The sequence below is a fragment of the Bacillus rossius genome, chromosome 1, assembly GCF_032445375.1.
Source record: "Bacillus rossius redtenbacheri isolate Brsri chromosome 1, Brsri_v3, whole genome shotgun sequence".
Taxonomy (NCBI): domain Eukaryota; kingdom Metazoa; phylum Arthropoda; class Insecta; order Phasmatodea; family Bacillidae; genus Bacillus; species Bacillus rossius.
In genome coordinates this window covers 48647023-48659819 of record NC_086330.1, presented here as the reverse complement: position 1 = coordinate 48659819, position 12797 = coordinate 48647023, and the positions used below count along the sequence as shown (strand labels likewise).

At 47.3% G+C, this 12797-nt stretch overlaps 1 protein-coding gene across 1 annotated transcript; it reads right to left on the bottom strand.

Annotated features, from left to right (window-relative positions):
- Positions 1-2786: 2786 nt before the first annotated feature.
- Positions 2787-3440, bottom strand: LOC134527686 (activity-regulated cytoskeleton-associated protein-like). Its single transcript, XM_063360622.1, has one exon. It carries the CDS (start codon positions 3438-3440, stop codon positions 2787-2789), a length of 654 nt encoding a protein of 217 aa, XP_063216692.1.
- Between the last annotated feature and the right edge of the window lie 9357 nt (positions 3441-12797).

Genomic DNA, 12797 nt, shown 5'->3' with positions numbered 1-12797 from the left:
AGGGCCATGAGCGTGTCGGGGAGAGACGTGTTTGGACTCGCATTGGAATCAGTGGCGTATAGAACCGCGGGTTCGCCTGTCCCCGGAGTGTACGCGGTGTCCCACTGGTGGTAGCAGTTCCTCCCAGCTGCCCTCGTCGTGGTACTCGGTGTTAGGATCGGGGTGTCGTGATAGTTCGTCAGCCAGTTGGTTCTCGCGCCCTGGAACGTGTTCGACGTGGAAGTCAAAGCTTTGGAGCGTCAGGGTCCACCTTGTGAATTTCGACTTGCGGCCCTGTCCCGAGTCGAGCCACTTGAGACACTGGCTATCGGTACGAAGGGTAAATGGCCTACCCTCTAGGTGGTGTCTGTAGCGCCCTACCACCTACACAACCGCGAGGCACTCCTACTCATTGACGTGATAGCGGCGCGCTGCTGGACTGAACTTGGCGCTCGCGTATTCTACTACGTGCCGTTCCCCCTCTGGACCTACTTGGTACAAAACCGCCCCATCCACTCCTGACTGGCGTCAGTTTGCAAGAACACGTGCTCCTCGGGGCGGAGGCGGGCGAGCGTGTGGCACTCCCGGAACAAGCGCTTCACGTCAGCCAGCGCACGGTCCGCCTCATCTGTCCACCTGAACCTGTTCTTTGGGGAGAGAAGGGCTGTCATTGGTGCCGTGACTGTGGCGAAGTAGGGGATGAAGCCCCTCAGCCAATTGAGTAGGCCTATGAGCTGCTGTAGTTGTTTGCGGGTACGCGGGGCGGTCTTAGATTCAATCAGGTCAAGTTGCGCTGGCAGGGGTCGGCATCCGTCCGCACTTACAATGTGGCCCAGGTATTCAAGCTCTGTGGGGCTGACGTGACATTTGTGGGGCGCGCAGGTCAGCCCATGTCTGGCCAGCCGCTCGAGGACCATGGCAAGGTGCTGCGCATGCTCCTCCCATGTCCGCGACCAGACGATCACGTCGTCCAGGTAGGCCGCGGCAAACTTGCCCACAAACCCATCCAGGACGCGGACCATCATGGTCTGGAAGGTCGCGGGGGCATCCATCAGCCCGAACGGCATGGCGCAGAACTGAAACCTGCGGACATCGGGAGCTGTGAACGCGGTTTTGTGCCTGTCCTCCGGGCATACTGGGACCTGCCAATATCCTGACTTAAGGTCTAATGATGTGAAGATGCTGGCATCCCCTAGTCCTGCCAGGGCATCCGTGATGTTAATGAGAGGTGGTGGGGCCGGAATGGTGACGGAGTTGATAGGTTTAAAGATGACGCAAAACCTGAGCGAGCCATCTTTCTTTTTCGCCATCACCACTAGTCAGTTGTAGGGCGACTCGCTCGGCTCAATTACCCCATCACGTAACATTTCTGCTATTTGCACCTGGATGGCTGCGTGTTCTTTGGGTCCAAATCCAAAAGGTTTTACAAATTTAGGTTCATGAGGGCTGGTAGGGATCGTGTGTTGTGTTACCGTTGTGCGAAGTAGCATGTCCGCAGCCGCGAACACCTGAGGATGCTGTGCCAGAACCTCATTAAATCTGCCCACGTGTTCTGCCGGGACCTCATTTCGTAATTCACCCACAGTGATGGCCGGTGTGGTCACGAGTCGCCTGTCCCCGCCGATGCTGTACATCATCCTGTTACTCGCACGTCCCACATGCACCTTACCGTCTTTGACGTCGATGGACGCGTCCTCCTGGACGAGCCACGGAAGCCCCAGGATGAGGTCGTCCCTCAACTCCCGCAGGACCAGAGCGGTGGTCTGACTGATCATGTCTCTTATGGTGATTGTTACCTGGGCGCGCCCAGACGTGAGCACGCGGGTCCCACAAGTGGCCAGAAGGACGTCCTCCTCCCCCGGCTCCAGCTCTGCCTCAGGTACCAGGTGGGCAGCGATGTAGGAGTGGCTGGCCGCGGTGTCCACCAGGGCGTGGACGGGCTGCCCATTGAGCAGGACTGGCACACGGATCAGGCCCCCCGCGTTGTCACCCGCTCGTCCCAGCCGGTTTGGTGCTGCCGTCCATGCTGCCGGGGTCGCCGTGTGTGCTGTCATGTCAGCGTGGTGCGTCGACGACCCAGAGCGGGGCGGCGACACGTGGTGCGTGGCACCACTGCCTGACGTGACAGGTGGCAGTGGTGCGTGGTCGTGCCCCGCAGGTGGTGCCTGGGTCGCCGTGTGCGCTGACGTGACAGCATGGTGCGGCGGCGACCCGGGGCGGGGCGGCGACACATGGTGCGTGGCACCACCGCCTTACCTGACAGGTGGCAGTGGTGCGTGGTCGTGCCCCGCAGGTGGTGCCGGAGTCGCCGTGTGCGCTGCGGCGGTGACCCGGGGCGGGGCGCCAACACCTGGTGCATGGCACCACCACCTGACATGACAGGTGGCGGTGGTGCGTGGTCGTGCCCCACAGGTGGTTCCAGGGTCACCGTGTGCGCTGACGTGACAGCGTGGTGCAGCGGCGACCCGGGGCGTGGCGGCGACACGTGGTGCGTGGCACCACCGCCTGACGTGACAGGTGGCGGTGGTGCGTGGTCGTGCCCCGCAGGTGGTGCCGGGGTCACCGTGTGTGCTGACGTGACAGCGTGGTGCGGCGGTGACCCGGGGCGGGGCGGTGACACGTTGTGCGTGGCACCACCGCCTGACGTGACAGGTGGCGGTGGTGCGTGGTCGTGCCCTGCAGGTGGTCCGGGGTCGCTGTGTGCACTGTCGTGACAGCGTGGTGGGTCGGCAACCTGGAGCGGGGCGGCGACACATATTGCGTGGCACCACCGCCTGACGTGACAGGTGGCGGTGGTGCTCGGTGTCCTACATGCCGGTTCTGTGGCACCACAGTGTAGCGTTCTGAGGTGCCGGAACTCTATAAGGCACCACCACCCGCCTGTCTTCTGGTGCTATGAGCTGTTGTCGTGCCGTTCCCTGTTGCCGAGCCCTTGTGGTGAGCGGCTGCGGTAGCGGCTGCACGTCCCGCTCAATTTCCTTGGCCAGTTGCATGAAGTCCTCCAGGTCACGTCCGGTGGCGCCCCTCAGATGTGGGAGCAGCTCCCACTTCATCAATTCGACCACCAGTCCAAGGGCCTCGCTTAGGTAGCTTCCCGTGGTAAGACGGCGATGAAGTCGAACTTTGGCTCGTATGAATGACTCAACATCCTCGTCGTCCCCTTGCGAGGTACACCAGAGGGAGCGCTGGCAGTGCGCCCGTGCCCGCGCGTCGTCGAACCGGCTCTCCAACCGAGAGATGAAGTCGTCCCATGCCATTTCGCCTTCCCCGACCATGGCCCACCAGTCACGGGCGGCTCCTCTGAGCTGGTCACTCACTCGCACCATCCACTCATTGAGTGGAATGCCGTAACGGGCCAAAAGGTCGCGGCAGTGGCTGCCGAATGTTCGTGGGTCCTCGTGTTCCTGTCCGGCGAACTCGGGAAGCCTAATTCCGGCGCCTGTGCGGGCTGGACCGGCCATGACCTCTACTTGCGTTGGCGCGGTCGCCTTACTTTCACATGCCTGGCACATAGAGTCCGTCACGAAAAACCAGGAATTCTCGCGCGACAGTACATGTTCGGTTGCGCAGCATGCCACACTGGTAGCAAGTGGCTAACTCAGACTGTCGGCGGCACTGCGCGGCCCTGCACTCGCCTACTCATACGTTCGGTTTCTGTGGCTCCTGTTTTGCGGTCTGGTCACTATCGTCCCCGGGACGTCCTACGGCGTCTGTTTCCGCGGTGTGCTTTACCGCCCGTAAGCACGTCTCCCATGGGTCGTCTCTGTTCATATTGACTTGTGACCTGTCACGCGTTCGCGGCAGACTGTCCGGACGACGGATCAGGACGTCGATGAAAGGGCGCGAGCAGGTAGGGAGGACCACCTCCACTCAGCCCCGAGTCAGTGTCCCATGCTCGCATGCCTCCTGTCCCGCGGAAGCCCGGTGATGCGTGCGCGGCTGTGCGCGGCTGTGTGTCTGTGTCCCCATGACGTCACTCTGCGCCGAGCAGCTGTCCCGCGGTTGCTGCGCGCCTTTCCTACGGTTCCGAGACGTAACTGATTGCGGTGAGACGTCGTGTAACTAATCCCGGCCGTATTTCGCGGTGCCGATGTTATCACGTCGCGGGGAAACCGATCCTCATGTCTCCCGTCGCTAACTCGCCGCGTCGTCTCCCGTCGCTATCTCGCGGCGCCGTATCCCGTCCCTGGCGCGCCGGCTTCTGCTGCCGCCTTGGCGTGAGACTGTCGCGTTGTAGTTATGAAAATTAAAAATTAAGATTTTTTGAAATACAAATGTTTCTTAATGAATAGTTCCGAAATGTTATAAAAGTCACAAAAACTAAATGCGACTTGCCGGCCTTAGAACTCACTCGTGCTAAATTAATTTTTATGTACTTATAAATTTAACATACCTTCAAAAGTTCGTTTTTCAAAAGCCACACTAGTTGCGCGCCATATGACACCACACCCGCTGCCTGTCTAAGTTTTTAAATTGATTATTGATGTTGAAAGTGATCTCAGGGGTTTTAACGGGGGTTCGGCCTCGTGGCTGCAGGCAGGAGCGCGTCTCTCTTCGAAACCTACCCGGGCTGTTCAGGCCACCCAGGACGCCTTATAAATAACTGGTAAACGATTTTCACGACACTGCACTTTATTCAGAATCGATACCCTTATTGGTCCAGGTACTGGTCCGCTTCTGTTGTCTAACCGCTGCGACACGCGTATCTCTCTACGTAAACAGTACGCGCGACCAGGATAGGTTTCCAAGTGGTGTACACGGACTTATACAGTGGCCGATTATAAATGTGAATGGCGCGGCGGATAGCCACAGATCTCCTGTGCTGCAAGAACTTCTACAGGCAGTTACGTTAACATGGAAAACAGCACATGCAAACGGACGTTCCAAAGTTATTTGCAATCTAACCTATGGAGAAATATTAAGGTCCCGAAAAGTACGTTACCCGGTACGCTGGAATCATACACATTACAGTCACTTATTAATCAGAAAATACTCGGTTAGATTGCATGTTACAATTTACACATTTACAGACGATGAAAGTTAAAAGGCGAAAGTTAGCGAGTAAGAACTCGACACACGTTGCTAAAAGTCTTCGATGATAACAATTAAGTGGCTGTGAAGCCGAAACTGCGTAACTCAATTACGCTGTCCTTAATCTCTGGACACGATATTACGTAGAAAATGTAAAGTTCCCTGTTGGGATAGAATTAATTAGTTACGAGTCGCACGAAATATCGTGCGACTGGGTGGGGTCGGCGCAGAGCTGGTAAAAGTATTTTAAAACTTACACTATTGCTGATATGTGGATGTAGCGCGAAAGTTGATGGCTCTGCGTTTGCAGAGCGTCCGACCCCTGCGAGCTCCTGACGGTAACTGAGTTCGAGACCGCCCTGCGGCCTCGCGCCTAAACGCGTGGAGCGCAGGAAATCAGATCCGGCCAGTTTTGGGCTTAAAAGACATGTTACACAATATATGATTATAAAACAATTAGACATGATTTCCCTTGAATTAATTATGTTTTAAATTGTTATTAAATTGGTTGTTTTTGATTTGAACAGAATAATTACATAATTAATTTGGCGCATTGCCACACCCGGCCGGGCACCGTCGTCGCTTTGGTGTTCGTCGCGGCGCACTTTTACACACTCGGCGGAAATCACGCTCGTGCGTGTTCGATGAACTTAAGCGGTGTTGTTGTGACATAACGGCCTGTGCGAACCAGAGGGACCACCGGCGGTCGGCGTCAATATATCCCCTATATTACATACCACACGGTCCCAAAGCCCAAATGGCAATTTACTAACAAGTCGCAACAACATTAACTGGAGTCTAATCCTCAATAAATTAGTTACCCTAGTGAGAATAGACAGAATGTGCAGTCATCGGCAATACCAGGAATAGATCAATGTACAAACCACTTAAACAGGCTCAAGGTCACTAAAACCTTCTAGAATGGCCTAGCTCAATAGTAAGACGAGTCCAAAGGCCTCGCGCCGGAGGTAACATTCTTAAATTTATTACCACGAATTCAACATACATTGACGAGTAGTTCACCACCAAGTACCGTCACACAGGCACCCGTAAAATTAAGGGTGGCACGCAAAAACAAGCAAAAAAAATACGCAACATAACTCGCGCAACAAACTCGCGTGCAAACACAGAGTCAAACGACACTCGAAATGAAGTATCAGGTCAGGCAAAAGGGGCCCTAACAAAGAACGGAGTAACTCAAGAAAAAACACTGCACAAACACGCGCGAGGACCTAGTGATACACCCGTGTCTACTAATGCATATCAAAATAGAGAACGACCAGCCTGCGCGACGAGAATACCACAAAACATAAACTACGCCTCGCGCCTCGACCGGCCGTCATAGGCAGGCCCGGCAGAACGTCATAAGGGAATCTAAAACGGCAATCACAGTAAAAATAATAAGGGTGGTACATAAGTCAAACGCAGCAAGCCACGGACACAAAAAAAAACCAACAAAGCTCAGATATAAACTGGCATGGTTGGCACAAAGCAAAAACAAAAGCTCAGTTACCCGAAACAAAATTTAGAAGTGACAAGCCGAAAGAAAAATTTAAATAAAGGAAAGAAGCTACATGGCTAACACGGCCAAAAGGAACTGTCACCGCGCTCCAACAATCCAATGCCAACCATACCTGCAAGCGAGACCCGCGCCCTGCCGAGCCCGGAGACGACTGGGATTGGCTGACCTGCCGCAGAAACGTAAAAGGAAGCACAAAAGCAGTGAGGGAGGGCAAAAGGGGAAGGAGGGGAGGGAAAAGGAGGGGAGGAACAAGGAGGAGAGGAACAAGGAAACCAATGGAGGAGGGGAATGGAGGGGGAGGGAAAGCCAACGTGCGCGGACAGTAGAAGCGACCGCCAGCGTCGGATTGGCCATATAGTCGAGGTGGCACTTGCCAGCCGGGCTTCGAATCCAAAGAAATCCAGACTTTCCTTCACGTCTACATCTCAAGAGCTTGAAGATCCTCAAAATCGGAGCGAAACGCAACCAGGTTAATAGATTTAATTTAATACAGTTGTTTTCTTTTCTAATTTAACAAATATTTACATATTTGCTAGTTTTACCTGTAGTTTCACATTTAATTCTTTTTTTATATATTCTAAAATCTGTCAAAATTACCTGTTCTAAGCCAAAGTTACGTCTTTTTATATATTTTTTCAGTTGTATGAATTTTAAGCTACAGATAGGTACGGAATATTTTAGAGAATGCTCAATTTTTAGAAATCTTAATGTATTATATACACAGTCCTGGCTGATTAACTTATTAATGCTCAGCCCAAACCTTCGGACCTAGATAGCTGAACTTTTGTAATGAGTCTCCCTTTACTCGTATTGTTGTAGAGGGAAAAAGGCGGATTTTTATTAAAGTTCCGCAACCATGCCACAGATTTCAATGAATTTTTGTGAATGTGTATAGCTATCAAATATGTATATACAATATTTTATTTTTATAGGACCCTCATCATCATCATCAATCATCAATCATCAATCATCAAAAACCAATCATCAATCACCAATCATCAATCACCAATCATCAATCATCATCATCAATCATCATCATCAATCATCATCATTATCAATCATCAATCATCATCATTATCAATCATCATCATCAATCATCATCATCAATCATCATCACCAATCACCAATCATCATCATCATCAATCATCATCATCAATCATCATCATCAATCGTCAATCATCATCATCAATCGTCAATCATCATCAATCATCATCATCATCAATCATCATCATCAATAATCATCAGTCATCATCATCATCATCAATTATCATCATCAATAATCATCAATCATCAATCATCAATCATCAATCATCATCATCAATCATCATCAATCATCCATCAATCATCAATCATCCATCAATCATCATCAATCATCATCATCATCATCAATCATCATCATCATCATCATCATCAATCATCATCATCACCAATATTTGTGTCAGACGAAAAATTGGATTCAGTTTCGCATGCAAGTAGTTCAGAACAGAGTATGGCAGCGGCGGCTGTACCGATACTAATCACGCAGGACACAGCATCACAAGAAACAAATGCATGCATTTCTAATCTTAAAGACACAATTACTTCAATTTCTAGCGATACCGGAGTAGTGCAAATATCGAAAGCGTTGCGCTAAAGACACTTACATTTACAGACGATGATTACAGTGAAATTCAAAAACTTTCTGAATTTTCTCCGCCAAGAAAAATGCTACGACTGCTGAGAAATTAAGTTTCTTATCTGTTCCCCCTATGCAACCTTCGGGTGATAAAAACAGAAATAGGGTTTACTACCGAAAGTTACCAACAGGAACTTTAATTCGACGAATATCTGTCTCTTATTCTCTTGAATTAAATAAGCTATTTTGTACTGCCTGCATGTGTTTTGCGTCTGACGACATAAAAAAAAAGGAGGAGGAAGAAGTCCATTTATCGATGGTGTTACTCCGTCTAAAAAATATATTTATGAGCAACTCGTCAAACACGAGGAAAGCCACAGTCATCAGTTAGACGTGGTCACCTTGCTTACAGCAAAAAAAAAAAAAAAAAATGGGGGGGGGGGGGGAAATGTGGAACAACATCTCACACGAAAAAATATGCAAGAGATTTCCAATATGTGTCTGGTCCTGAAAAGAATAACTGATATAATACTATTTTTATCTAAACAAGGCATTGCTTATCGTGGAAAAAGTGAGGCCTTCTACTCATTAACGGATATTGCTGACGACAACCAGGAACAGAAGCACGGAAACTTTTTAAATTTAGTTGTCCTGTTGTCGAAGTATGATCCAGTTTTTAAGGCCCAAATATCCGAAGCAATTACTAAAAGTAAAAAAAAAGAAAAGACTCAGGAAAAGATAAGGGTCAAGGTAGGCTTGTTACCTTTTTGTCAAAAACCACTATAAATAAATTAATAAATATATTTGCACGTCAAGTTAAACAAGAAATCGTTATAGAAATCCAGGCGGCGAAAACTTTTAGCCTCAATGTGGATTCTTGTCAGGATGTTGGCGTTGTTGACCAGGCTGCAATTTGCGTACGCTATGTTAAGAATGGGATCCCACAAGAACGGATGCTCAGCATGGTCCCTGTTCGGAAATCAACAGGAGAAGATTACAGAGCTTTTGGAAGCAATGAAGTAGTCCAGTTAGGCTAAGATTTGCAAGATCTTATTAGCATGTCATTTGATGGCGCCGGAAATATGGCAGGCAGGTATAATGGTCTTCAAGCAAAACTGAAGGAAGAAGTGCCAAAATTAATTTTCACACATTGTTATGCATATGTTTTTAACTTGGTGCTAGGAGACGCGACGTCAAGCTGTACTGAAGCAAAGAATTTATTTAGGCTCTTGGAGTCTACCAGTGTATTCATTCATGAATAATTTAAGTGCACATCTCTATGGGTGGACAAAATTTCAGAATTAACAGCTGGACAAGACAAATTGAGAGGATTACAGAATATTGGAAAAACGAGATGGTGGGCTAAAGAGAAAGCCTTGATCACTATTATGGAGAAAACTCGATACGTCGCGTTAATAAAAACTTTAAGTGGCATATCTTCGAGCACGGAGTTCGAGCCAAAGGTTTCGTTCCAAGCAAAGGCATTGATGGCTTCCTTTTTGAAATTTGAAACTATCCTGACAGCCTTCACATTCAAGAAAATGTTTGACCTATCAACCCCAGTAAGCCAATATCTCCAAACCCTTACATTGGATTATCTTAAAGCTTGGGGATTCAGCAAATGTTTAGATATGAATTTACGAAGATATTTAGGTACTTTTGATGATGTTTTCAAAGCTGCAAGTTTATTTGCATCCGATGTTCAAAACTTGATGCACGCCGAAATCATTGATCTCGACATATAAACCACGTTGCCGTTACGAAGAATTCCTAAAAAAAACGAAGAAACATGATGAGTTATGCCAAGATGAAGCAACATTATTGGCTACAAACCCAAAGAGATTCTATTCTATTTCTGTCTACAAAATCATTATTAATACATACAGTTTTGTTTAAAATAAACGAAAAATTCATCTGCAACGAAGATTTAATGAAAGATGCCGTTTGTTTGGACCCGAAAAACTTCAATAAAACAACGAAAATGGTTATTCCTAATGAAGTATCTAATGACACACTAAGTCTCTCGCATCAATTGCAAATGTCGATCGAGAGTTGCTGTCAAAAGAACTGAAATCTTTTGCAAATAATTTTAATGAACTGTTTAAAAACTCTTTGGGATGAGCACATTTCACCCAGGCAACATAAGCGAGACTCAGATTCATAAAGTGAAGAAGAAGACGACGAAGATTTCTTAGACTTAGACCAAACAGCAAAGGACGCCATGTGTTTTTTCCAGAAGTGGTTTGGACGTCTGTCAAAGTTGTATACCATGTGCATGTAAACTTTTATCACAGTATAACATGCATATCAGCACGTAAACCACCTTATATGTTGCATATTGTGTAATTCTCACAATTTCATTCACAAGTGACTTGTGAGAGACGATTTTCAGCGTTGAAGTGCATTATAACGAGACTTCGCTCTCTACTGGGGCAAGAACTGTTGGATTCGTTGATTATATTAAACACAGAATCGGATCTAATCAAGGATGACGAGAACAACAGCCTTTACGATCGAGTCATTAACTTCTTAGTTGAAAGTTCTCCTCTTTAAAAATAATGTTGAGTGGCTAACTTTATTTATTATACTTATTATTTTATTATTGATTGCGATTTACAACAGCTTATAATTAATATACATGTTTGAATTGTGTTATACATAATACAAAAGCCAATAATAGGACATAATTGCCAAAGTAACCAAGCACTCAATGGTTGCTATTTTATGTAAGTGTAATTTAAAAACAAAAACAATAATTAAAGGTATGTAGTAGGTAATGTACATGTGTATTAAATACTAGGAAAATAAAATAACCTACAGCCCATTGATGTTAGAGGAGTGACTATATAATTAATATCAGTCTCTTGTGTCAAACAATTTACAAAGAACGCCTTTCTTAAATGTGTGTTTAATATAATTAATAATTATTGGAATATCTATCAAGTTACTATACTTTGACCTTGAACTGAGCTCGAGTTATATAAAACTCGCCTATTAAGGGAGGTCCTTTTATACTGGTAGTGGGTAACCTGATGTGCTATTGTCCGTACCTAATAATTTATTACATCGTTGATAATTTAATTTTATATTTTGTTTATCTCAATTTGTGTATCACAGTATTTTCCGATAGTATCCCATCTACCATCATCTAGTCTCGGGCCCCGGGCTTGTGGTCAGACACCCGGGCCCTACCGGCCCAGTCCGACCCTGCTGACCGCTGCAAACTAAGTCATTCTTGCCAGTTCTGGGGCTAAATTAATGCACTAAAATACTACTGAAATGGAAACATAATGGTAAGGAAACAAAGATACAGTAGCTGGGGTCTCACCTTTCAATCACCTCATCTCCTCCTAATCACATCTGGAAACCCGGTTGCTGGGACTCCACTCCTACGCGCAAGGAGCATAAATTATGTCACAAATACTGCTGTGCTGTGCTGTGCTGTGCTGTGCTGTGCTGTGCTGTGTTGCGAACAGGACTGGGACGACCCGTACTTTAATTAGGGGGTAAGACTGAGACCCAGGTTTTAATTAGGGGGCAAGGAGGTATGACAACTTAAATAACTGTCCCATTTATTGATCAATTGAAGCAATAATGTGTTGGAGCTCCATGAGACTATGTCTGACCTCGACAGTTGGTTGTGTAGAACTGGAGCAAGGGTCACAAGGATGTACCTTCTGCTCTGCGGGAGTTTAAGTATTCAACAATAGCACTAATTTAAATATTAAATGCTGCTAGTATCTGTATGGCTGTAAAGACACAAATTACAATTGAATTAACAATGTTGCTCATCATGCCGATTATAAATATTAAAAAATACCATTATAAACCAGACATTGATGGTGGCTGGCCATGTTGTCACTAGAAGCGTTCCTACAGTGACAGATGGAACTTGTACCGAGGCTTTGCTTACTGCACACGACAATTGCGAATTATAGCCCCTACCTCCTGAACAAGCCTTGATCAAAGCTATCCGTGTCCTTACTCTTAGCAGTCGGATCGCCTGTATTAGTCGCCAGATTTATGGCTCCCTCTCTCATTTGCTAAAAGCCATCGGGACTCCTCCCCCATGTAGCTTACCTACAGGTCATTCAGAGCTGCCACCTTGAATTAGTCAGTCAGATGGCTGCAAACTCTCTCCTTGTTGGTTTTTTTATTTATTTTGGGGGGGGGGGGGCAGTTGGTTGTATTGAAAGGGGGGGGGGGGCTATGCACCCTTCGGCTCATCTGGCTCAGCACATTCCAGATTCATGCCTTTGTGGGGCATTTACGCTGGTGTCATCTTTAATTGTTGCTGGCAGGACATATCGCCGTGTTCAGCAGCTGTTCCTTCATAGTTGGGACTGGGTAACTGGTGAATAGGCATTGTCTTATTTGGTTATAGGTAGTGTTGCACCCATGTCGCTTCTGTTATTGCATTCGGTACACTTGCTATGTCCAGTTGATGTGTTTCTACGAGGATAGCAGCTGGGGTGTCAGCAGCATCCTAAGATTGCATCTGTATCCTAGGGCTAGGAGTCTCACCAAACAAGATGGACATTGCATGTGGTGTCACAGTCAGTTCTTCTCTCAGTGGTAGACAACTCTTTTTACCATTCCTAGATCCTTCAGAATCTCGTTATTTTTGGCAATCCATCTATACTACGTACG